Source organism: Hippocampus zosterae, chromosome 13 (genome assembly GCF_025434085.1).
Source record: "Hippocampus zosterae strain Florida chromosome 13, ASM2543408v3, whole genome shotgun sequence".
In the NCBI taxonomy this organism is placed as follows: domain Eukaryota; kingdom Metazoa; phylum Chordata; class Actinopteri; order Syngnathiformes; family Syngnathidae; genus Hippocampus; species Hippocampus zosterae.
The window spans coordinates 5,161,938-5,189,668 of record NC_067463.1 but is presented as its reverse complement, the minus strand read 5'-3'; the positions used below and the strand labels follow the sequence as shown (position 1 = coordinate 5,189,668).

Below are 27,731 nucleotides of genomic sequence, written 5' to 3'. Positions count from 1 at the left end.
CCCCCCCCCCTTCCAGAATGGTTTGTCCCTGCAGCACGGGGAAGTGCGTGTGCTTGTTTGTACGGCCGGCAGTTTTGAATACAGCGGCACATAATGAACACTGGTGTCCGGTGTCTCGTTATTCTTCAACAAACATACCGAAACAGACTGCTGTGTTGAAAGCAAACTTGAGAAAAAAGAAGTATGCCACCATGGTTTAAATCCACTATAGGCTGAGTACTAGTGTACCTTAGATGTGCACTTTATAATGTTACATTGCTCTGTTTTGATTTCATAAAAAAAGCTGTTAGAGCAGCTGTTGTGTAACAAAATATTTTTTTCACCGTTATTGATGGACAGTAATATTGTGTGAGAGATTATGTGTGAATAACTACACCAAGTGAAAAATTGTTCACATAAAGTAGAAAATCGAAATTGTTATTTCAATAAATATTTACATTTGGCACATAGAAAACTGATTCATGCTTCAATGTTGATGAGAGCATTAAAATGGGGACAAAATAAGACAAAAAATGTAAAAGGAAATTCATAAACAATAAAAATGTGTGAGTAATCACGATTAATTTTTAGTTCATTTGAGTTAATTATGACAGTTGCATTTTTAATTAGATTAAATATTTTAATCGTTTGACAGCTCTAATTTTGAACAAATTTATTTTTGATTAAAAATGAATGAATAAAATGCATAGCACGTCAACAATGTTTTTTTGTTCGATGAGTATGCCAGTTTATTCCTGCCCAAATGAAAAATCAATGCAAAGTGAACTCGTGGTGCTCATTTTCTGCTTTTAAATAAATGTCATTTCACAGTGACTGAACGGCAGCACGCCAGCTTTTGATGTCATGTCCAGAGATGTCGAGGCTGAGCTTCGAATGTCGCAGCGGCACTTCCCGATTTCAACAGACCAACGTGGGACGAGGACAAAAGCGCACGTTTGGTCTCTGCGTGTACAAATGCTGCCATCAAAAGAGTAGATGGGGAAACATTCAAAACGAAAGAAAGAAAAAAAAGGAAGCAATATGTATTGGTGCACTGAAAAGAAGAAAAATACTCTAGCACAAAAAGTTGTAATATTAAAATATTGTCTTGGTATATTCCAACTTTTGTAATCGGAATATTTTCAACCATAAGAAATTATAATTGGGTCTCATAATGCATAAAATGACTGGGAGATGTTTTTCATTTGTGTATGATTTTTTGGGGTCAAATTTTTATTCACATAATATTTCCTTAAATTAAGATTTTTTCCCTCTCATATTGATTCTCAACATATTGTGGGAGAAATTATTACAAGACAGCTGAGATTTAAAAAATAAAAACAATTTATATTAAAAAAAGGGGAATTTACAAGAATAAATTAAAAGCTTTGAGAGGATAAGTCACACAGCGAGATTTTTTTATAAGAATGAATTTTGAAATTCAAATCGTAAAAAAAATATATTACATGTTTATTCTTATGACGTGACTTTTTAATCACAGAGTTTTATTTTTTTCTTTTCAGTCTCCTTTTTCAAATACTGAAGCCAACCAATAAAATGCATTTGCATATGATCGCGCATCTTTGTTTCTTTTCAACTTTGTTGTTTTTTCTTTCTGCTCACAAAATGTGTTTTAAAAAAATCCTAAAAAGTTGCATAGCTGCGATACAAAATCAAAGTGTGCAAGTTCGTAAAAGTGTGTGGGTAAGAATCGCTGAGTGTATTTACATCAAGAATATATGCACCAAATTGTGTGTGAAGCGATGACAGAAAGACCATATTTGTCTTTAAAAAAAAAAAAAAAGGAAAAAGTGTTAAAGTGAGTTCTGCTGAGAGTTTTTTATGTTGTTGATCTCCAACTCCAGCTGCTTGATGTGCACGTCCCTCTGGTGGAGAAGCTCCACCAGCCGCCGGATCTCGTCCTGCTGCTTGTGGAACTTCACACGAAGCTGTGGACAACATCAACGTCAGCCATTGAGTCACGCTGGCTTGCTCGCCTTTAATAATCAGATATACATGTACGAATGGCAAACATTTATGCTGAAGAAAATCGGATCTTGTTTGTAATACAGATGACTGCTTGCATTTGATGTTGAAAAAAAAAAACCTCAAAAGAGGCACTTCAAAGAATTGACGAATTGATATGAATTTACGAAATTTACAGTTGGAGGGGGGAATCACAAGAACATTATTTTTTTCAAAAGTGTCTATAATGCTTACTATAAATGAAAAAAAATTACAGGGGAAGGGGCCCTTGAAAAAATAATCGCATATTAAACCGCAATTGTAATATTTGGGGGGGAAGAAAAAAAAAATCACAAAAAGATTATTTTTCTAAAATCCTACATCCCTAATCCTAACCCCGGAAAAAAGTAGTAAAAAAAAATGATGTGATTTTTTTAAATGTTAAGCGGTGTTGTCAGTGTCTGGCAAAAGAAACTCATAAAATAACTGTTAATCTGATTTTATTTTACAACTCAGGTCATCAGTAAAATAACCAAGTTACTTTCAAATTCAAGCAATCAGTAAAGTAACAACCATACTACCAACCTGCATCTGAATTAGTTTTGCAGCAGAGTGCTTAGGTAGTCTTTTCATATTCTACGATCATAATTATTTTTGTATTGGTTCGGAATTACATTTTATTAATTTACACCCATGTGTAATCCATGCCATAAAAAAAAAATCAAAAGAAAACTGTCCTCCGTATTATTGCACCATAAAACTGAATCCCTCGCCTCCAACATGACAACAATGGAGTTGCCTGTCAATCCAACCCGAAAAAGCAGAGTCCTTCACTACCTCATTTTCCGTCTTAGGCGGCGAGCAGAGCAGGAAGTCTTGTCCGTTGCTCACCGCCATCCTGCCGTCGTCTGCCACGCCATTGTTGTCCGTCGTGCTGCCGCCGCCCGGCTGTTCCCTAATGTATGCTCGGCCACGAGTCCTCCCCAGATCTTTGTCGGTCTCGCCGTTCGACTCGTCCGCGGGCTGGCCAGGCTTCAGTGACATCATCACCGGGCCTGCACAGCAGATGGTAGGAGATGTGGAGGAGAAGAGAAAAAAAAATCTACTTAGGTCTGTTGTATATACAGTACATATTTATAAATATAAGTATTTTTAAACGTTACTAGAAAATAAATTCAATATTATGAGACGAAACTCCAAACGTTACAGACATTAATTACACATTTTGTCTTAAAATGTCAAATTAGATTTAGAATTTTACAAGACTAATCAAAACAATTTAAAAGAAAACAATGACAAGAAACACTGTGCCATACTACCATTTTCCTTCAGACAAACAAAACCCCCAAACAATAAATTGAAATATTTCAAGAAAATGGAAAGTAATCCAATGTTGTGAATATAATAAATCGCTCAGCGCTGACGACCTCTGTCGATGCCGCTAAGCCACTCGTCCGCAGTCAAAGCGGGCTTGTTGCCTGCCGTCATTGGATAGATGTCCTCCTGGTATGACTCTGACTGTAAATGGCAACAAAATATAACAATATAACAAAAAATAACTGGGGTGAAAAAAAACATTGAGGCTGGAGGGGGACGGTGAGGCCTTCTTCTTACCCTGCGTGGGACGATCATGGACAGCGGCTCAATGAGCGTCTTGATGGTCACCAGTTTGTAGAAGCGAAAGACTTCACACAAACTCACGTCCAGGCCTCTCTTTGGCATCACACCTGAGATCACCAAAGGAAAAAAATACAGTTGTTAATCCTTTCATGCGCCCTGTAACCTGATCACATGATAAGCCGTCCACTGTCGTAACCGCTGTCCCTCAAAGGGGTTCATCTCTTGACATAATCAGCGGAAGGGCCTCCCGTGTTGCTCAGTACAGTACGGCTCCTTCAACAATTCATGGAGTCGATAATATTAATAATCATCATTATCCATTAATTAGTTTTACAAGGATGAAGTTGGAACATATAGAGAGAAAAATAAAGGGCAGGGATTTTTTTTAAAGAATAAGGTCATGCAATATTTTTCAAGTACATTTAAAAAAAAACTCAAACAATGAGAAAATGACTATGCTTAAGAGAAACAGTGAAAATGACAAGAATAATCCCCCCCAAAATTATGTATGTTCAGATTTTATATTTTATGAGAAAGGCATAACAATATCCAAATAAAAAGTACATTTCAAACCAACTCCCTCCCTCACTTTTGACCCCCCCAAAAATGCTATACAAATTCATTTTAATATCTCCAGTCAAGTAATATTAGTTCAAGAGTTAATAAAAAATGTATTATACATAGATATAAATTAAACATGAATAATTCACAAGAATAAGCTAAATTGTTTACAAGAGAAAAAAAATTATATTACCCAGAAAGTCAGAATATTACAACCATAAACACAAAATGTTATGGTGAAAACAAATTACCAGGGAGAAGATAATACAGTACTCCAAATAAATAAATAAATATAATATCAATCTAAAATATAATACAAAAATGTATGAGAAAATAAATTTAATACTACAGGAAAAAATATATTGTTAGAAAAGAAAAAAAATATGAGCATAACATCGGATAATGGGAGTGATAATGAGAATAAACAATATTTAACAAGGGCGGCCCGGTAGTCCAGTGGTTAGCACGTCGGCTTCACAGTGCAGAGGTACCGGGTTCAATTCCTGCTCCGGCCTTCCTGTGTGGAGTTTGCATGTTCTCCCCGGGCCTGCGTGGGTTTGCTCCGGGTGCTCCGGTTTCCTCCCACATTCCAAAAACATGCATGGCAGGCTGATTGAACACTCTAAATTGTCCCTGGGTGTGAGTGTGAGCGTGGATGGTTGTTCGTCTCTGTGTGCCCTGCGATTGGCTGGCAACCGATTCAGGGTGTCCCCCGCCTACTGCCCGGAGACAGCTGGGATAGGCTCCAGCACCCCCCGCGACCCTAGTGAGGATCAAGCGGCTCGGAAGATGAATGAATGAATGAATATTTAACAAGAGGAAAAAATATATATATTGCCAGAAAAAATACAGGCAGACAAAAAACGTTTGTCACACTCCGGCGTGTTCCTTACCCATCCCTTTCTGGGGTAAAGTGGAGCGGTACTCCGTCAGGTAGTGAACGTACGGCTTCTCCGAGCTGATCTCATAGTACCTGATGTTCCCGTCCCCCTGCAGGAGACAGCAACGCGTCTTAGCTAACGCCAAATCTTGGATGACACTGTACCTACCGTAAATCAAGGTACCGCTGTTTGATATTGTTGAGTGTGTTCAGGATGCCGCAGGATTGCTCACCTTCCCGGCCAAGTACAGCATGTGTGTGTCAGGGTCATAGAACGGAAAGAGGAATCCCGATGAACCATCCATGTTTTCCTCTAACAAAGGCATTGACAAGTCATCCTAAAAATACAACAACAAAAAAGCTGGATAAATTACAGTGACATGAATAAAATTTGGATCCCCTTTTGCACTGGCCCACCATTGCTGTCATGGCCACAAATGAGTAATATGGCAAGAGAAAATGCACGAACGTGGTTAAAAATAAATAAATAAAAAGGCAGTAAGCATCAAAGTTGGGTGTAAAAATTGAGTAAATTAAACAAAACATGGTTGGAAAATAAAACAACTCATGTTTTGAAATGTGGTTAAATAAAACACAATGATGCAGTAAGATGAAACAAAGGTGACAGTGTCCTGAAATAAAATAAAATAAAGGTGGTGAAAAAAAAGTGAAAGTAAAACAAGAGTAAAGTGCTAAAATAAATTAAAGTAAAATAAAGGACGTTGCCTCTCCCACAATTTTGCTGATGTAGACTGCAAATTTCCCCAGTGTGGAACAAATAAAGGTTATCTTATCTTATCATATTCAAGAAATAAAATGAAGTAAGAGGATAAGAGGTCAAATAAAACAAACTGGGTGGAAATAAGTCAAGTCAACAGTATTAGAGCACTTTCAAACAGCCATCGCTGCATACAAAGTGCTGTACATGGAGCGATTTAACATACACAATAAACAGTAAGACGAATCGGTAATAATAAAAATAAAAAGTAATAAATAATGTGAAACGAAACAGTAAGCAAATTTAAAAGAGTACAATCAGGGGAAAAAACTACGGTGGTGCATTTTTTTTTCTATGTACGGTGGTTTAAAACGACAAAACAAAGTAAGGAGATAAAATAAAACAAAATATAATCATATGATGGCTCAAGTAAAGTCGGATGAAAGGAAAAAAATAAATCAGAAGGGCAGACCCAATTTGAAAAATGTCAAATACACTGAATATTTATAAATGAAAAAATCTGTGACACAAATTCAGAGGAAGAAAAAAAGAGCGAGAGAGTCAGTCTTTCAGAGAAACAAAAACCCACTCAATTCCTAATCCTTCACTTTGGACATAATCCTTCTTGCATGCCAAAACAACAACTGACAACCACCACACGGAATCATGCAATAATATAGAATATACACCGGGGCACCTTGAGATACAAGTTTCATTTGTTCCCTAACCACACTTCTAACTCTAAGCACTTGCAAGTCAAATCATCTTTCCCATTAGAAATGAATGGAAATGCCATTCAATCGTTCCCATCCCCCCACCCCCCCGAAGAAAGAATATATGCCTCGTCATTGTCCTCTGTTTAATGTTTAGTGTGACAGTAAAAAATAATTTTTGAAAGCTTCCTTTTTTTTAAAAAATTGGTCTTAATGACAGCGCAAGACTGGACTGCTGGAGGAACTGCAATGCTCGTGATTGAATGTGTCCACTAGATGTCAGTGTTGTGCTACTGCAGGATTTCACCCGTCTGAGTTGACCTTAAGCGTGACATCACCGATTTGCGTTCTGATTCGGGTTGCCAATTCCTCATTTCCACATAACTCTGGATTGTTATTTGAATAACAATAATAATTAATTATTATTGCTGCCTTTGTTGTTGTGCTGGGCCGGAAGTGAAATCAATCTCTCGGACACAGAGGCAAAATGAGGTCAAAGGAATATAATCTGGAGTTGACACACATTACAGACGTTCTCATCATTACAAATGCGCGTGAACATTTTGCTCCTCAAGTGAAAATCACTCCTCTTAGGCGTACCACGGCACAAGTCAAATACAGGACAACCAAACCATCATGTGGGAAACTGAAGTAAATTGTACAAAGCCATAATATAAAATCAGATTCAATTTTGCATTTTGAGACTGTAATCTGGGATGATAACCATGATAATGTATGATCATTTTCTTTTAAAACAATGTGAAAATAAAACAAAACCCCCAAAAAAGTGCCAAAGCGCACTGGTCCTTACCAGATCCCAGAGTGCAATCTGCCTGTCGTTCCATCTGGACGTGCCTGCGGTGAGCAGCTTGTTGACGTTGTCCAGAATCAGCACCTTGGTGGCCTTGTGCGTCTTGCAGTTGGCTTCCTGGCAACCGGCAAAGAACACGGTTTGCTAATCGTGACAGGGCAGCCTTTTCACGCATGCGGTCAAAAGCTAGTCAAAGTGGAGTCAGTCGAAAACTGCGTGCGTCAGGTAAAGACGCTGAGGTGATGGCCGCCATTGATGGCCTGCACAAGTTTACGTTGACATTTTGGACACTTTTCTTCGCCCATCAATTGAAACGACAGAAGAGTTGAAGTCAACAAAGGTTCTATATAAAACTTGAAATACGGTTGCCCAGAAGGTTCAAAAAGACTGGATTCCCATAGATTTGCGAAATTACCTGCAGCAGGGTCCCCGAGCGCGGCTCCAGGAGCCGCACTTTCCTGTCCTTGCACGTTGTGGCCAAGAGGCTGGCGTCCGTGTTGAAGGACATGGACAGCACCACGTCCGTGTGGACGCTGATGGTCCGCACGGGATTCTTGATCACCTGCTCTGGACAGTCTAGGTTCCAGATCATCACCTGGGGGCAGCAGGAGGAGACGCATCAAGCACTGTAAAGTGCCTAAATCTTTATCTTTGGCGTTGCCCCGTTCGTGTTTGTTTTTGGTTTTGCGCGTCACCATCGGTGGACTGCGTAAGGACTGCTACGCCGACAATTTACTGTCGGATTATTTGCCTTGCTCACGACTCTCGTTTTTCTCATTTTTGTTATTTATTTCTTTGCCTTCTGCAAGCGCTTTATGTTCATTAAGTTTTTTTCCTGGCTCTATTTTCCAGCTCCCTAACTTGTACTGTGTCGGTTTTGAGCTTTTTGGAACATATTTCCTGTTAAGATTATTTTGTGTCTGTTCACATTTGTGGCATGCGCCCCTGTTCCGGATTATTCCAAAACATAGCAGGCGATTTTATTTGATCTTTTTTAGGTTGTTTTTTGTATGACAACAATCCATGCTTTCATTACATCTTGGCTGGCCAACCTGCCTCATTTTTTTTGGGTGAAGCTGTGTGTGATCTTTATCGTAAGAATGCATCACCTTTAAATAGTTAAGACCTGTTCGGCTGCATTGTGATACACTCCGGTGCCTGCTAATACTATTTGGACACAGTGGTGAGCTCTTGACCTTGTAGTCATATGCGGTGCTGAAGAGGATGTTGTTGGCGGTGGGGTGCCACTCGATGAGGCCCACCCGGCGGCTGTGGCCCTGTAGCTCCTTCCAGGCCACCGTCATGTTCTTGAAGAGCCCGTGAGGGGGGATTTCCCATACCTTGACCTATAGATACACATTCATTCACATTTCATTCTTTTATAATTCATTGTCAAGACAACATATTGGCATCTATACACATTCATGGCAGTGAATGAGTTGAAAGTACATACACTGTGCATAAAACGTCTACACACCCCCCGGTTCAAAAGATAGGTTTTTGTCTTATTAAAAACAAAACAAAAAAAAAAACAAGACAAATCAGCAAATAAAGTTCGGCTATTCTAGTTGGCTTTTCCTGCCTTCTTTAAAACTTTCTAGCAAAAGCCTGAAAGTTTGGGTCTTCCTGCAGAGTTGTAAACAGGACCACATTTGGAAATCAACTAGCGAAGTGCAAAAACATCACCTCTGAGGAGGTAAAGCTGGATGAGTTACTCCTGAGGAATGTGTGGGATGACTCCTGGTTCCTCTTTAAGCTTTTTGTGAGGCACCAGAAAATTATCTCACCTCTACTCCCCTCGTATTCAAGGGAATGACGCCTCAGTAGAGTACAGATTCTGTGTGCACGAGCATGCGTGCGTGTGTGTGTGTGTGTGTGTGTGTGTGTCTGTGTTTTCAAACCGTGGCATCCTCAGAGCAGGAGGCGATGCAGTAGTCGTCAAAGGGATTCCATTTTATGTCCAACACATTGCCCCTGTGGCCTGACACGCGCGGGTGGTGAGGGTCCACTTTACCCGTCTGAGGGTAAATTCATAAAATACATTTAAATATCTTTATGGCTGTCATTTATGACCATGGTATACATTTAAACTTAGCGTATAGAGACTGGTGCATAAATGATATCAAACACACACAGGTAATGTAAAACAAAAAACAACACAAAAAAAAAACAAAGCTAATACATTCAAGGAGAAAAAAACTGCATTATTTAAACAAACAATTGAAAAGCTCAGGTTCTGACTGTGAGAATGAAAAAAAAATGGTAGTAGGAGTAGTTGTGGCTGTAGTAAAAAAGTACAATGACACTAAAACGGATTTCCATGAATCGGCCTAGAAAAAAATCCTTTCCATCTTGCTAATGATGCGGATTTTTGAAAATGTACAGTGTCCATTTTCAGGCTTAATCATGACCCCCCTCCCCAAGGAGTAAGCGCAGATGTCCAACCTTTTACTCAGCACGACATCTTTTGTCACCGACACTCACATGATGGACAGAGAGGACCAGGAAGGCCCCGCCCCCCGCGCACTCGGTGATGACGGCGAGGAAGCGAGGGTTGACCGCGCAGAAGTTGTTGTCCTGGACGCTGAGCGTGATGGGCACGCCGTCGTAGCAGCTCTCTTTGGGGGCCGCCTTGCCGAACACGTGCCGGAACTTGGAGCTGCGGTACTGAGGACGCCATGACATCTGACAACAAAAAGGAAGACGCTCTATTTATAGGCTCTGCGGTCAAGAAAAACAGACAAAAAAAACCCAAACAAAAAAACACCGCAACTTTAACAGCTCCACCAAGGAGGCACAAAAAAAAATGACGAGGAAAACCAGCATTATCTTTGAATTAGGCAAAACAAACATAAAATGTAAATGCTTTGATTTAATTGTAAGGACTCCTTACTGAATAGGAACATCGGTTTCCTCACTTTCAAACCCCAGAAAAATATATACAGGTACAGTATATACTGTATATTTTTTCATGATGCCCAGGACAGGCCCGGAAACACGGTAGCCATTTGGGAAAATTAACATATTTTCCCGAAATTCAAAAAGGCCACCCCGCCACAGAGAATTAGTTATTGTATAAACAGTAGAGTACAGTACAGTACACAAACCATAATAGTAGTGGTAGTTGTAATAAGAAGTAGGAATAGTAATAGAGGTTGTAGTCATTTTTATTACTAAGGTGGGTCATAAAAATGTCATAGAAGTAGTACAAATGAGCAGTAACAGAAGCTGTATTAGAAGTAACAATAGTACTAGTAGCAATAGGAGTACGTCTCTCCTATGGTGACGTAAGCATAACTATACGGATCCGTTGTTTTGATGGCACTACAACGATGCGCTACGTGTGTGGGGTCCCACAGGGTAGCGTTTTTGGTTCCTCTTCCTTTCTCTGTTTATTTGTATTTTTAAATGGTCTGTATGTTAACGCTTATTCACAAGCCATAACCTATCCAATGACTGTTTTTCCATTTCGGTGATATATTCTCCAGTCCAGTATGCAAATTAATTTGTCAATCTTTGTTTTTCTTCTGATTCCATCGCCCCGGGCAAAGTTGATGCAGTCAAACGTCAATGATGACAAGCCATTACCAAGATCAGAGGTACCAGTATACTGTATACTGTATTTTTTTTTGAGCGGCCTCCCTTGCCGGATAATCGATGCATATGTCATTATGGCGCAAGATAAGCGAGTTTGGTCCACTGGGACCAAGGCAAGCCAGCCAGAATGTCTGCTTGGCTACTCCGCCTTCCAGCCTGCTGCATGCTCATTACTTATAAATAAAGGGCGGGAGGAGTTTGAGACTGGGCAGCTACTGACATGGAAGTTCAAGTCTTGACAGCGAGAAAGCTGTCAAAACATACGACTGCCTCCAAGTCACCTTAAATGGCTTCCTCAATCGACAGTGCAGTAACCAAAAGTCATTGCCGGATTTATTGGTTTACTGGCCGCATCAGTCATTTCAATTGAGTGAAGTAAGATAAAGTTCATCCTCCTTGAACCAGGTTGTTGACTACATGCTTCCTCTTTTTTGGTAAATATCACTTTATCATTGTTATAGCACTAGCATGAGGCTGTTTGTACTGAGAGTGTGGTGGTGATACGCGGAGACAGGCTAGTACACCAATAGAGTAAAACGATCCAAGATCTCCGGGAGGTGGTCATAGGAGGGCAACAACTCAACAACAGGACCACCATTTACTCATCTTGCAGTGCAGTGTCAAGAGCAAAGAGGAGATACCAGGAGAACAGGCGGGGTACGCTAGGAGAGTGGGGGGTGGGGGGTGGAGGTAAAAAACCTGTAAGACCACAATTTGCTCCTTTTTGCCTCAGCGAAAAGCGCGTGGAAGAGACACCAGATGGTGGTCGCAGGAGGGCGGTACCTAGCGTAGCGTACCAGGAGATAGGGCAGTACACCAGGGGGTGGTAACAACAAGCAGCAAAACCAGAATTGTCTTGAGTTTGACATACCAAAAGCCAGGAGAGTATGCCAGGAGGACAAAAATGAACAGCGGGACTACGAGCCTATCTCGCAGTATCATGAGTTTGACTGTTTGGTGCCTACTACTATCTTTGTTACTGGTTATTGCTTTTTGTTGTATATACAGTATGTTAGTTGCTCCATGTTCAGCACTTTGTATGCAGCAATGGCTGTTTAAAAGAGCTCTATGAATACAGTTGAGTTGAGTATGAAATAGATACCAGGAAATAAACCGGTAGACTAATAGAGGGCGCAAGGAGTTGCTGCAAAGCTAATATGACTAACCGAATGGTGCAGCAGCGCTACTGTAGCTCAAGTTAAAAGGTGATACTTTCAGCTCGAATTAAGAAAGCCACAAAAAGAATAAGAATGGTGACGCGCCACATCTCAGTTTACGCTCTCCTCTATCTTCTTTTGCCCTCGGGCTGCCACTGCCACTGACATGCTGGAATGTCTCCCCTCAACGCTGTGGAGATTTGTTAGGCCTCGCAGGTAAAAGCGATCCTGGCCATTACGACCTACTGAATCAAATGGAGTGATAGTTCGATTGAGATCCATGCCTGAACGTGAGTATCAACATACTGGACTTTGTTCCACGCATTCCTTGGCGGAGGTAACTAAGTGGTCTCTTGTAAAGAGACGTCACATGCCTCACAATAAAGACCAAGACCATTATTTGACGATGGCCAAAGGTCAATCGGCACTGGCGGCTCCACTCCTTTTTCGACTGCATCACCAAAGCGTGCCCTGACAGAGGTTTGTTTACACTTGGCTACGTGCGATAATCCCTGGCAGAATTTGGGTCGATCCACGAGCAGCCAGGTCTTTATGCGGAGACGCTGCCAAGGGAGAACGCCAAGACGCTTCTTGGCACGTCCTGACGTCCAACTGGCATCGCATTAATCGGCCATTCCAACACCTGCGAGGGCCGCGCTGTGTTGATTGACAGAAAATGTTGGGAACGGGTTTTTAGGACCATATAAGCATTGGATTGTACAAAGAGATAGATGCTGACGATATTAATGACGATACTGTCGCAACCCCTTTTCACGTGGTTTCCATTCAAACGTAAATACATGACAGAGAGCAATACTTTAAGATGGTGTCTTAAAAAGCAGATTGTAACGAGATAATAGACGCTGGCATCTTGCAGTCTCCGCGGTGGGCGGGCAGCCTGTCTGAAAACCGAATGACGAAAAAGACCATGGTGGCTATTTTTACACCCGGCTCCTCGCTGATCAAAAAAAAAAAAAAGACCAAAAATAAGCCTTGACGTATTCATTTATGCCGGTACGTTTTGACCACGTCTGGCTCAGAAAGCGAAGCAGAAAAGGAGTGTACGGCACATCTGCGTCTCTATAACTATAGTTTAATGCTGCAGTATATAGAGCATGCCATACCGCATTTCAAGCAAGTCATGACCTAGTACACAGGCGGGCCACTCCTCTCTTGGCCAAGCATTCGCGGGGAGTTCAAAGTTTACATGTGATGTCAACACAGCGCTGAAGCGGGTGGCGTGGCGCTACAAGTAGCACGCTTACAATCCGCTAACCCACATCAATAATTTCAAATCCAATTGTCGGCCAGCACTCCCAATCCAAACAACGGTGACCTTGTGCCAGTCTTTAATCCAAAAAGCCAACATTGACCTTTCTCCTTTCACCTTGTGTCCATGTAGAACCCCTCCCACAAGTCAAGGAATGTACAGGTGCCAAACGTTATCGTGCCAGAAAAGTTCCATGTTACAAAAATGCATTTGCACAAATAAACTGCTGAAAGGCAATGCATCTTTTTTTTTTTTGCCAGAAAGGTGTTCAGGGAGGTTATCATAAAAACACGAATGCAGTCGAATAAATGTTGCAAATGCCGGTCTCTAGGACTCACCCAACCTACTATTTATTACATTTTATGTGAAGGAGAAAACATTTCACAGAGAATATTTATTAAAAAAGGGATGAATTTGATGTATTAGTGACACAATGCGGTACATTTCTGGTATGTCTAACTCACAATTTTGTGTAATTTTCTGTATGTCAGGCCAGATGCGTAATTGAATGTGAAGTTGTAATTTCTATTATGTTGAACCACAACCTCGCCTATTCAGGGTTATAATAGTTTTACAGTAGTTTTTATTTCATTTAGATTTTTTTTTTAATTCACCGAGTTTGAATTAGTTTTCAGAGCACGTTTGTTTTCATGTTGATTTTTGTTTTTTTCCAAAATGTTTTGTTTTATTTAGCTTTCATTAGATTTTGTATTAGTTTTAGTTATTTTAATATATGGTCTACTTGTCAAGTTTAAGATTAAAAAAACTTGTGTGGAACAACAAATAAAAAGTTTCCAATTTGCATTTTCATAAAGGCTTCCAGTTGTGACTGTTTTGCACTTTTTAGAAGGCATTTGGTCATAAATGAATAACTGTGGGCGTCCACCATTCTCTATGATCAGATAAGTCCTTTTTCTTTTCTTTTTTTTAACAAGCGGACGGATAAGGGAACACATTGAGAGATGTAATGATTAACATGTACAGGAGCGAGCGCGGAGGGCTACGTGATTGGCAGACATCAGGTTTTCTGATGGCGGCAGTCTGGAATGGATTACGCAACTGGCGAAATGGTATAAAAAATATGTCCATGAAAATGGAGTCTAAACAACAAAAGAACAAGAGTTTTCCCCATTCAACTAATGTGTGATTGTCAAAGAGCTGGAAGGAAATGCTGTGAAATTGACTGAATGGTAGAAATGTTGAATGTGAGACTTAAAATGGTTTGAATCGGTCAAGATATCAATTTGTCAAGAAAATGATGAAACCCAATTTGGACGTAGGGCGTCCACGCACGACAGTGCGTAAAATAACTTGTAAAATAACTAAATAAATAAATAATAAAGCCGGATGTGAATGTGTAATTCCATTGTGAAAATTTGGCAATTTTACTGTTAAAAGTATAGAATTTAGGGAGCGTGGGAATTTTCGGAATGTGGAAAATACTGCCAAAGACGTTTCGAATAAGCTGATCGGTTTGACTCCATAAAGTACTTGTCTCATTCACTTGACTTTATGTATTTATGTATTTTATTTTATTAATGGGTGGTGGGGGTGGAAAGCACTAAATCACGATGCACAAACTGTTCATTTATTTACGTTGCATTGAATTCTGCTCTGACACTACATTTTCCTTCAGTCCAAAAAGTCGACATGTCAAACACTTGTCCGCCATACTGTCCCAATTATAAAATCAATCTAACATCTCCAAATCCAAGGCGTCAAACCACAGTGGATTTGCATTATTTGGAATGTGGGAGGCAACATGCAAAATCCAGCTGAGATTCCAAACCAGAACCTCTGACCTGTGAGGCAGACGTGCTGACCACAAGTGCACAGTGCTGCCCCAATTAAAAGCTCCAATTGCCATCAAACTGAGAGGGTCAAGACCAGGGACGATGTCATTGTCACCTTTATGGACAGAGTCGGCGTCAACTTCAGGAGGAGGCAATGACAAAGTGTGCCTCCGGCGATCCATTTTGAGGACTGCACAACCCAAGTTGGCAGCACACAATTACGTTTCATCTTGTCCGAGCTCATCTGGAGTTGTGCTCCAGGGGAAAAAGTTCAGCTGTGCACTGAGCAGCCAGTAGAGTAAAAAGATCAATAAGCCAACGCCAAATTCCACACAGTGACCTGTCACACCAGGACATGAAAGCACTCGCTCGGGGAGGAGAATGAGACTCACCCTGACCGCAGGAGGGGGAACCGTGGGGCAGGGATGGGTGGGAGGGGTCAGCGGAAGGGGTCCTTGAAGGACGATCTGTTATGTCTCCGGGGCAGAGCGGATCGGCACGGGGGAAAAGAAACGTTGACTTTATCTTCGCTACATCCACCACCGCCACCGCCGCGTCCACACGCACTCTGCGTGAAGGCAAATGCGTGTGTGAACAAGCACAAGGAAGACGAGTGTGTACACTCCCTTTGAGAGAGAGGGAGGCTGGGGGGGTGAGAGAGGGAGAGCGAGAGAGAGAGGTAGGACTTGATAGCTCGCTCTCTTTGCATAATAAAGTCATAATGTTAGCGGGTGATGGTTTTGTAATAATAATAATAATGAAATCATTTTAAAAGTGGTCTTAAAAACACATTTTGATTCGATGGCTTTTGACTCAGCATGCGAGTCGGCACTGTTTTCTTGGGTATCCTGTTTTTAGGTTATTCGTTGATTGTTTTAGCTGTCTTTGTTATTTATATGTCACATTTTTATTGATGGTTGTTTTTCAAGTGCTCTATAAGACTTCAGGAATAAAGTTTTGACCGAATTGTCATAAAATCGAAATAAAAGTCGTAATATAGTGGGAATAAAAATTTCAAGAAGCCCATTTCCCTCCTAATTGTACTGACTCAATTCAGTGTGTCCCAAATGGACACTCGCCTGTCCACAAGCCTGCCTGTCAAAGCCAAAGGTTGCGCAAGAGGCCAAAGAGCAGAGAAGGCCAGCTGATTGGTCCAAAAGAGTAAAGAAAAAAAAAAAGAGAGAGAGAAGCAAAGTGGCCTTCACACGGTCAAACAAGGGAGGAGCATGGAGGGCTGATCAATAGCTGATGCACTCAACTCTAGTGCGGAGTTCAAGTCGAAATCTGAATATGGTTCACATTTCGTTTTTTGGAAAACGGAAATGCCGCCATCATCATGCCAACCCATCATGCTTTGCAGATGACAAAGTGCAATGGTCGCTCCAGAGAAACACTTGCAGACGCCTATAAAAATAAAAATAAAGAAATAAATAAAATAATAATGTCAAGTTCTAATTTGGGAATTTAGTTATTCTTTTTGAAAAATGTTCCCCTCTGAATGCAGATGGTAGAATCCCATCCATCTTAAGTTATTTTCAGCAAAATTAAACCTGAAATGAAGAAATGTGGCGTGCCTTTTCTTTTTTCATTTTGGCAGTTTTAATCATGATGGAAAAAGCCATCTCAATGCCGGACCACTTTTCTACTATGTCCTCCGTGAATGAAACATAAAGTAGAAAGCTAGCTAACAAACAAAACAAACAAAAAAAATTCAGTTTTCGTTTGAGGAATTTAGTTTGTATTTCCACCTAAGTCACAATGGCATCATTTCCCTGTTCTATAATTTTAAAAATGCTACAAACCTGTTGTCTTACATAATTTGCATAAACCAAGGTGTAGCCTGCAAGCGAATAAAAAGACAAATTATTTCAGGATTTTCCCTCCACTTTCAGTTGATAAATGTGCTGTGTGAGTCACAATAGAATGGTTCCTCCCAGGCATTATATCGTTTTTTTTTTTTTATGGTACTCTTCTCGGGCGGCCCAGTAGTCCAGTGGTTAGCAAGTCGGCGTAACAGTGCAGAGGTACGGGGTTCGATTCCAGCTACGGCCTCCCTGTGTGGAGTGTGCATGTCCTCCCTGGGCCTGCGTGGGTTTTCTCCGGGTGCTCCGGTTTCCTCCCACGTTCCAAAAACACGCATGGCAGGCTGATTGGACGCTCTAAATTTTCCCTAGGTGTGAGTGTGGGCGTGGATAGTTGTTCGTCTCTGTGTGCCCTGCGATTGGCTGGCAACTGATTCAGGGTGTCCCCTGCCTACTGCCCGAAGACGGCTGGGATAGGCTCCAGCACCTCCCGCGACCCTAGTGAGGATCAAACGGTTCGGAAAATGGATGAATGGATGGGTACTCTTGTCTTGCGTCTTTCAGTTTTTTAATCCATGTCGGAACTGGTTTAAAAAACGGTGAGTTCATCTCCAACAGTGATTCATCTTTCCTGCTTTCGCCTTTGTTCTGCTGAAATCAGGGAATGCTCGACCCTACGCTATCTTGCGCCACACCAGCTAGCTATGAGCTGGAGCTGGCTAGCTAGGGTGTCTAAATACGGTGCAGAGCTGCTCCGTGAGAAATGAATAGAATAGATTAATACATTGTAAAGTAAATATTTATATCAACATTATTTGATTTTTTTTTGTACCAGAGTGCTGAGTTTTAATGTCGACTTTTGAGATCTGCATATGTTGTAAAAATTACATTACACATCTTTTTTTTGGTGGTCATTTTTCATCAATTTAGCTTTTACAAAGGACAACTGTATACAACCCGTTCAGAAATACTTCCATTCAAAATTTGTTTACAAAATAATCAATTTTATATCATGATATATAGACCTAGCATGACTATGAAGGGATTCAATTGATACAGTGATTTGAATTTTAGCCCATAGGCTATCGCCTACTGCAACAAAGGCAACGCAAGCAGGTGTTTGGCAGTCAAAATACAGTCAGACAGCTCATAACAAGCGACAACGCCAGTCCGTCGGAAGGTCAACGTCAAAAGACTAGCACTTGTCTTCTCACGGAACAGGTAGGGAACGAGCACTTATGTTTCTCACAGAAGCTAGATGGCTATTAGCTTAACTAGCGCTTGTGTTGTATCCAGCTATTAATCCTGTGGATGTTTTGATCACAGAGCTTCTCTTTGGACTTGCTAGCTCTTGCCCTGTCCTTACAGTCTATTGGACTCCACTCAAGCCAACACAAGCACTTAGCACTTAGCTAAATGAAAGGAAATGCAGTTTGCTGGTAACGATCATGTCACAGTGCCGTGAAGATTATTATAATTCATATTTCTGTTTATACTAAAATAAATTAATTTTATTTTCTGTGTTAGCTACTTCGTAATGATGTAAAATGACAGAACTGTATTATTTTTAATGCTGAAGCAGAGAGGAGGGTAAAAAGGTAAAAGTTAAATAGTGGAAGACCCTATTTATTTTTGTTCATTGTCATGAGAGGTTTAGGCAGATGTTGCTTTCTGAAATAGGAGCTTCGCTTCTAATGCGACCTAAATGCCAAAAAGAACAAACACAACATTCGGGAAGTGACGTTTGTCCGTCCGTATGTTAGCGGGCAAGTTTCAAGGTCATGGAGGCTGACGAAAGACAACAGAACCGTACTCTCTCTTTTTTTTATCATGGGATTGGGCGAACAGACCACTCTTGACTCCCTTGAAAAAAAGGAAAGAAGTGAAGTGTTTTGGTTTGACCGTCTGTATGTAAGTGGGGTAGGTAATTCCCGGTTTGGAGGACGCCATTTTGGATCCTGGAGCAGGGGGGGGGGGACTGAACTACATGTGTCCAAAAAATTAAGTTGAACAGTTTGCCGAGACGTGACACGACTGTACGAGCACAGTCGTCCACTTGGTCGGAAAGGAATTGCACACTAAAATAAAAGGCTCCATTTCATCATTTTGATGACTAAAGTACAGCGTGTCAGCATTATCTCACCACTCCCTCCTTAGCCCGATGCCACTAACATACACTTGGCATGCCCGTGCAGCACGGCCCATTCCATTGGCACCCATGAATACCTTAACACATATGCGGCTAACCCGTTAGCAGCTAGCTAACAGCTCACTGGATCCACATCACAGGAAACCAGCAGAATTTATTTCGTCCATGAATGAAGTCAGGCATTTTTTTTGGGATGACTACATGCCAGAAGAATGGAACATCAGGATGTTGTTAGCTTTTGCTTTTTTGTGAGACACCTATTTCAAAAGCAAGGGGAGGGGGGTAGACAAGAAACAGGAAATTATGCAGTGTTACTTTAAATTAGTCCATCTTCAGGGGGCAAATTTCATCTGATCGCAATTGCTAAATAATTTGTGAACAGAAATGATCAACAAATACATTATTTGGGCAAATTTAAATTGTTTAAAGGACAGAACTATAATGCCCCACAATATATGAAAATACTATTCATACTCATGTCATATTTCAGTACGTGAGAAAAGCATCTTGAAAACCAAAAATGAATTACAATTCAAATATTGAAAGGAGAAAAAAAATCCCAAACCACTCAGCCTTACTCGATGTAATACACACATCCATTTTCTAGCCTACCCCAGCTGACTTTTGGTGAACCCTGTACTGGTCACCAGCCATTGGCCACCGTACACGCTCACAATTTAAACTCTCCAAAAACTCCACACCCGAGCAGAGATCCATAGCCTAAACCCCAAAACTGTGAGACAAACGTGCTCACCACTTCCTCACTGTGCTGCCACACGACAAGCATCCTATAGTTAGCCTGCTATAGGCTAACCATAGCGACCGTCGTCAAGGTGAGTTTCACTTTCTGCGGCTCAAGGGGGAGGAGGGGGGTTGGCTGTGCGGTGGGGCCGGTATTATCTTGACGCTGTGTTGAGCCTCACTGGTAAACAACACACAAGACGCTAATCAGATCTCCTCCATCAGCTAAACGCATTAATGTCTTGCGATACTCGACACACAGGAAACGCCGACTTGCAGCTGTGCTAATAGCACTTGTGTAAGCTACTCTATGTACTTTATACAACAGGGATGCCCAAATCCGGTCCTTGAGGGACTCCGATGGTGTCTCTTTTTTTCAGCAAGCTTTGCAGTGGCCTTAAATGATCTTGATCATTTGAATCAGGTGTTGGAGGAAGGAGACATGTAAAACAGGGCGGGCAGTGCCGTCCATACTTCACTTTAATCAATTTTCTGCCTTCCTTCCTTCGTTGTCGTGACTTGCCCAACTTCCTTTCAGGCCACTTTGCTGCCTTCCTTCACATATCCTTACGTACATCCTTCCTTCTTTGCTTCAACCTACTTTTTCTGCCTTCATTCCCTCCAACATTCCTAGCCTCACAACTGCTTTTTATTCACGCATCCTAACATCTTTCCTTTGCTGAAACCTACTTTTCCGCCTTTTCCTCCTTTGTTGTCACTTCCTTTGGGCATTTGGGCCATTTCTCCGGAATCAAGATGGTGGACAAAAACAAATGAGAGCCAATCTTTGTTTTTCCTCCTCATGAATAATGAATCACACTCCAATGACCCATCTGCTGTGAAACAGCAGGTAAAGTTTAAATAAATAATAATAATAACAATTAGGACAGGAGAGTTAAATGCTCGTCATATGTAGGCGTAATCATGAAGACGTATTAACTCTTATTTTTCATACAGGTAATAAGGGCTTTTGGAGGACTTTATTCAAACGGGAATAGTCCTCGACAAGAAAGAGGTTCGCCATCTTAATCAATATACAGTAATCAAATAATCATTTTGAGGAAACTGGCTGACCTTTCATTTGCTTGGACTTTGTGTTAGGATTATAACGTAAAAATAGTGGGAGCCTGACTCTGAATCTGATTAATTGAAGAATTTTTTTTAACACTCTTCAGTTGACACATTTTAGCTGCTGCATTGTGTTGATTTTTTTAATTAATTCCGCATCTGTGGTATATTATTTGAGCAAATTTGACTGCTTAATGGTTATTCCATATTTTATTTATTTGCATCCTATTTTACTATTAATTATTCATTGATTTTATTTTTGTATTTTTCCATTAGATATTATCTGATTACTTTTAGGTGACCAAATAGAAAACAAAAAATGGTTTTACCCCCCAGAATGTTGCTGTACTAAAGTTATTTTTCTCAACAAAGAAAATACTGATTACATTTTTAGAAATACTGTAATATTAAGTTTGGGGAAACAACTCCCTCTCAAATAAAAATCATATAAAAATGTAGATTTTTGTTGGTTTTCTGACCATGTTTTTGCCTCCATTCATGCAAATACTTGGGGGTGTGTGGGTGGGGGGGGGGGGGGGAAGTGGCGTCAAAAAGAGACACAACAAACTTCATCCACCATTTTCATGCTCAATGTCTGAGGATCTGATCTGACTATGGTGATATTTTCAACCACTCCCCACAAAAAAAACTAACACATGTGTCATGGAACTAATACACGCACACACACACACACACACACACACACACACACACACACACACACACACACACACACACACACACACACACACACACACACACACACTGCACATTTATTTATTTATTTTTGGTGGTAATCCTCTGGCTGTGTGGACCGCGTGGGAGTAACATCAAATAATCCGCAAAGGCACTGGCGCAGCTGTCATGTCGCGACCAACCTCACAATCAAGTGCAGTGGTGACCATTAATACGAAATGAGGCAGACTGTTGCTCAAATAAGGTTGTACCTTGATCAAGATGGAGGGTGGGGATTTTTTTCCCCATTAAAAACGGCATCCAAAATAAAACTTGGGACTTTAGTCCTAGTAGAGACAATGTTAAAGAGTTCTTTTTTTTTCCTTTCTGGAAGATATTCCTACATAGTGACCAAGCTCGCACTTCAATGTAGTCATTTTTTCAAATCAAATTTCCCAGATCAAATTGATTGAAATGACAATTTGTTTCAAAACATTTTGTTGCACGTTTTCAGTGTTGTGAATTCTCTATGTTGTTCAATAAAAAATAAAATAAAAGTTCAATAAAAAATTATGGAATAGAAATGTTTAATTGGTGCATTAGTATTTGTTTTATGTGCGCCGTTAAGGGGCGTGGCATTTGTAGCCGGAGTCAGGTTTGGCCGATGTGAGCATATGGGAGTGAGTTGTGGTCTACGGCAGCTGCTTAAGCATTGTTTTTGTGTGTTTGGAGATTTGTCCTGTTCAATAAAAGTACATCGGTGACAGTGCCCCTCCTTTCCCAAATACAAAGGCATTGCAGTAAATAAAATGCCCTGAACCTGTTACGCCCGTCCCACGCCCCAAAAAGTTTGGATTTTCAATAAGGAAAACAGAACGATACAATATTTACCTCAAGAGGGTACACTCAGACTTGCTCGTTCAGCTTCGTAACATAATTGAAAATAATCTAAAGCATTACAATTGTATCTGTCTAAATGTGTTGCTCCACTACCTTTGTTTTAATATGCATAGCTTCTAAAACTGCAACTCTCAATGCTAACGGTGAGCATGTCAATGTTTTTGTTTTGTTTTTTTGTTTTTTACTGATTGTTCCAATTAATTGAAGTGGACATTTCATGTTGTTTTAAGGGCCTGACCAATACGGGGTTTTTTTTCTTTAACTTACTACAAAGAGAAAAATCACCTGTTTTTTTTTTCTAGGAAGGTATTTTGTTGTCCCCCCCCCAAAAAAAAATACACTCCAAGATGGAACTTTTGAGGTTTTTGGCTGGGGTAACGTTGGGTTTTTGTTACATAGCTACAGACGTGAGTCATTGCTTGGACAAAGTGTGAGAACGTCAGGCATGTGTTAACAGTCTGCCGCATAACACGCCTCACGTATCAACTTTTACAGGCCCACATTAATCCAGACGCTATAATTTGGCGGCTCATTTCTCATCTTGAAATTATTGATTCATTATGTCCTGTCCAGTTGGGAGCGGTTCAGCATTTGTTGATCTCAGGACTCGGTAATGCCCACCCTCCCACACGCACTGCAACACAGCTTGCTGTCAGCGCAGGGTGGCATCACATCTTTGACTCTTTTACTGCAACAGAACATGTCTGCACCAGTCTTTCAAAAAAAAATGTCCTGACTCAGGGATAATCGAACAGAGTGTGACGAACATGTTCAAACTGATGCCTAGAGTTTACAGGGAGGTTAGTCTTTCGCGCAGAGATCCGGAAAAATTGGCGTGTTGGAGCCATAACGGAAGAGTTAACGTTTAGCGGTCTTTGGTCTTCAAGGGTAGCGTGACAGCGAATAATATTTAGTCACTTTCGATAGGAGAGATGGCAAAATAGTCGCATCAAAGCCATAGTATTACATATCTGACTTTTCGTGACTTTTACACAGAATCCAGTGAAGGCCATCACGCAGTCAGATAAGAAGAGGACTTTTGGCTTTCCAATTTTCTAAAATACACAAAGTGAGCCGAAATAGAAGTCTGAAAATCATTTCCATGTTCTTAAAAAAATTTTTTTTGGAAACATAGCCTCTCATAAGACAACAAACGTTCACTCAGGTTGTCGCCAGACAGAAGTTCCACCAACAATACATTCACCTAACGACAACAGAAGCACCCCGTTATGAATTAATGCAGAATTAGTCCCAGGTCGACACACTCAACTTTTGCCCAAAAATAAAACACCAGTCACAATGGCTTCAAAAAAGGGAGACTCCTAAAGGGAGTGTTATTGGAAGCGCTTGAGCAGAACAATGTGTGTTCTTCCTTGTCCGTTTTGTAACTCGGCTCTTCATCCCGTAAGGCAAGGCAGGCACCGGCCGGTATGGTATCTTTGGTGTTTTCCTATTTATAAGACTGACAAATGAGAACAAAAGTTCTAGAAACAAAATTTGGAGAAAATCAATTTTTTAAATAATAATGTGACATCCTTTGTTAAAGCCAATGCACAATAAATAGATATAGTATAGGATCATAGGTCCTTTTTTTGTAAAAGTGTGTTTCACTTATTTATACATTGCGCTGTATATATTTTTAACCACATACTGTTAAAAAAATTACCTGTGGGGCTGGAATGGATTAATTGTGTATCCATTCAATTCAATAGGAAACATTACCTTGAGTTGAACATTTTAAGTTACAAACTGGCTCATGGAACCAATTAAGTTATTAACTTGAGGTTCCACTAAACATTCTCGAAAAATATTTTTTTTTCCCGATTTTTACCGAGAATCTACTGGCTTGGCCTTCTGCAGAGAACAATGACTGGCTATCAAGTCAAGGTACCTCTGTACTCCACATCCAAGAGACTGGTTTTGCCTTGGAGGGTGATGCCGTTTGGTTTGCGAAAGGGCCAAAACGTAGCACACGTGTCCATACTCGATCCGGCTCCTCCCACTACTGGATGAAGAATTAGCGTCAGGTCATTACCCGCTCACAGCGCTTGTTCTTTTGTCTTAAAGTGTGTTTATGTGGGCGCGAGACGAGAGCGCACAAAGGGGACCCCCTAAGCATCTGCGCCACTGGTGGTCTCACTGAACACAACATCACCCCCACAGGGAGGAGAGAATGGATGTCTCATAAACACGCTGTCAATACAAGCTGTGTGAGCAAAGTGGTTCCTCAAATGTAAACAAACAACTTTTTGTGTGAAATTGGTCAATGAGTATTTTGTAATTAAAACAAATTTGAGACAATTATGAAACTGCTGGGTGTGGGCAATGTGTCAGACAATACATGTATAATAATTTCCTGTTTAGTTAGTCCCTAGTTTCTGTATCATACAGTCGAGCAGTCGCGGTTTCCAGAGTATGCTCTGAAGCATTTTGAATTACTTTTTATTTTAATCAATATGCAAAGAAACTTTGTAAAAAAATCTCACTTTTGCTCATTTGCATATGGTCAGACCCATTTGAGCTATATGATCTCAGCCTAGCAACAAAGCAACAAAATGTTTTTTTTTTTAATTGACTACAAGTACAAGTCAACCCCTCCACATTCGCAACCACACTCACAGATTCACAGAAATTTTGAAAATATATTTTTTAATTTTTTTTTGGGGGGGGGGTACAGTTTGGAATTTTATTTGTTTTTGGGTGGGTACTTTCCCCCTTATTCTCGTACCGGGCAGTCCGCCCTTGCTCAGCACTGTGCCAGGTGTTGACACCAGGAGACATTGTACCAAATATTTGCTTTTCGGGCTTCCACTTGGTTCACCAGCGTCTCCATTTCGCATTTTGTCAAGTTCCATAATTTTCATTCGTGACACATGTCTTGATAATATGATTATCTGCTCATGCATGGTGATTATTCCCACCGGCAGGTACTGTTTATATTAATTTGCATATTTATATAAGGGTGTGGAGAGGGAGGAGCCTGGTCCTTCAACATTTCTGCATTGACTGAGATGAAAAAAACGGAATGTTGTTGGCTTCATGCATACGCAAAATTAATGCATTATGACTTTTTTTTGTATATGTGATGTTTTCTAGATTTGGATGTATGACATGTTTTAGTATGATATCGACCCCTCGGGTAGATACCTAGGTCCTTCCTTCCTAATCTGCCTCGCCCTTTGCACGCCCCTGCTTCGGTTTCATTCATGTGGGAATGAAATTCTCTGAAAAGGTACAAAATAGTGAAATGTATCTTACCTAGTACAGCACACCACAATTTACACTGGTTTGATCGTAGAATCACACCATGTGATAGGAAACCCCAAGAAGGATTTTAAGAGCTTTATCAGTAAAGCGCTCTGGTGAAAATTAAACTATTGTCACTTTAGTACACGGATATGAGGCAAACGAGTAAACACGCTTCTACGTAAAATGTGGTTTCAGTCCAGTTCTCGTTCAAACAAAAACGGGAGCCTGAGAAACACCAGAGATGAATTGTTTTGACTGATTTAAGTATTCATGCTGCTTGAAATGACTTGTCTTCATATTTAATTGTTCGATAAGAACAACCGGCTGCGCTTAAAGTTAGCAGGTGCACGTGTCACGGATGTTGTGGGCGAAAAGTGCTTACTAACACCGGCTAAGATGTCGTCTTCCCCGCCCGCACCGGGGCGGCCAAGTACTCACCTTTGTGACAGTCATGCGGCGGTGGTGACGGACAACGGTTCCCTCCCTCCCGTGGAAGTCCACCGTGGAAAGCGGAATCCCAGTTAGCGGAGAGCCGGTGTCGTCATGTTGGTGCTCGGCTCGGCGGTGCTACACGCTGACGACGAGGCCGGGAGGTTCGAGCTGCCGAAGGAAGATGAGGAAGAGAGGGTGGGAGGGAGGGAAAGGAGGGAAGAGGGAAGAAAGAGCGGGGCGAGGCCTCTCTTGGAGTCATTATTATTCATGACTCCAATTTACTCTTGGAGTTACAGTATTATTATTCATAACTCTAATTTACTCTTTGAATAAAGGCCACTTTTTGTGGAACAGAAAAATAAAGTTGGTAAAGCTTAAAAAAAAATAAGAATACACCCAAAAGGAAATGAAATTCAAACCTATGAATAAAGAATTCAAATAAAGCATATAAAATGTGCGTGTAAAACAAATAGGTCAAATAAAAAGATTAGAAAAATATCCAGTTACTTTTTAATCACTTAAGTGCAAAGGGATTAAAAAAAACATTGTGAACCTTTAACATTTAAGGTATTTTGGTACCTTGGGATAAGACGAATTCATTCTATGGCCAGGGTAGAAACGTTTTTTTCTTAACTCATCTTTCCCCATTGAAAAAAATGAAAATACTTTTAATCTGCTAAAGCAAGAAAAAAAAACACCCAGCAAATTTCTTTTCTTAGGCGGAGTGCACTGGAATCTCACGTCTTCTCAGTACAGCAATGATATAAGTCGTTCTTTGCAGAGGATAAACAACATATGCCCATGACTATCGTTGAAACGGTCAGAGGAGGGGACGCTAAACTGCACACAAGCTGGTTTCTACTTGCTGCAAAATACGATCCGTGGGTGATCGTTTTTTGTGGACGACAATGAAAGGCATTAATGGACATGCAACAGAAATCAGATGGTCACCATCTGTGACCAAATCGATCGGTGGACCACGAACCTAAACGTAATTTCTGTTCACATATTTCATTGTTTACACAATAAACATTAGCCCACGTACCTGTGGGCATTTCCCGTTGTACACTAAGGGATTTTGGTTAAAACACGCCTTTAACTCTTGTACCTCAAGTTTGCGCTCACAATGGTTGGATTATGGCACACGCAAGTCGGGTCATCTGTGTGTCAAGGTACCACTGTAAAAGGTTGTAACCAAACAAATTAAATAAAAATAGAATAACACAATTTTTTTTGAAGATTTTATTACATATACAGGACAGCAGAGTACCGGTAGTCTAGTGGTTTGCAGGATTACCCCAAGTTTGGGGGAGTTGACTCTCTGGCCCTTCTTGGGTTGAGTTTGTTCTCCCTGTGCTTCCGTGGGGTTCCTCCGATTTGTCCATCTTCCTCCCACATGCCAAAAATATTCCATGTTGAAGACTCCAAATTGTGCTTAGGTGTGAATGGTTGTTGGTCAACTGCAATTGGCGACCCGCCCAAGACGTTCCGTTTTCCCCAAGTCAGCCGAGTACTCATTATAAATGAATATCTTACAGTATGTTGAATTTTTTTTTTACATTTCATTGCGCTGCTCAAATTGAATTGCTCTTTATCTTAGTGTGTGTTGAGCTACAACAGTACCGTGCATTCCCTAATAGTTTATTTTAAG

General features: G+C 40.7%; 2 protein-coding genes across 3 annotated transcripts in view; one reads left to right on the top strand and one right to left on the bottom strand.

Annotated features, from left to right (window-relative positions):
* The window catches only part of pkd2 (polycystic kidney disease 2), a 178,287-nt gene that overhangs the window by 114,602 nt on the left and 35,954 nt on the right, over positions 1–27,731 (top strand). The gene's annotated exons all lie outside the window — the stretch shown is intronic.
* coro2aa (coronin 2Aa) lies at positions 640–26,279 on the bottom strand. 2 transcript variants are annotated; one of them, XM_052083670.1, is made up of 12 exons: positions 26,087–26,279; positions 9,732–9,932; positions 9,149–9,265; positions 8,444–8,593; positions 7,663–7,842; positions 7,248–7,364; positions 5,239–5,343; positions 5,019–5,115; positions 3,559–3,671; positions 3,372–3,462; positions 2,782–2,999; positions 640–1,928 (listed from the first exon to the last, which is right to left on the bottom strand). In XM_052083670.1, exons 1-12 carry the CDS (start codon positions 26,099–26,101, stop codon positions 1,794–1,796), a joined length of 1,539 nt encoding a protein of 512 aa, XP_051939630.1. In that variant the 5' UTR covers positions 26,102–26,279; the 3' UTR covers positions 640–1,793. The 2 variants fall into 2 exon arrangements, with proteins under 2 accessions (XP_051939630.1, XP_051939631.1); XM_052083671.1 differs by lacking the exon at positions 26,087–26,279 and adding an exon at positions 15,457–15,671.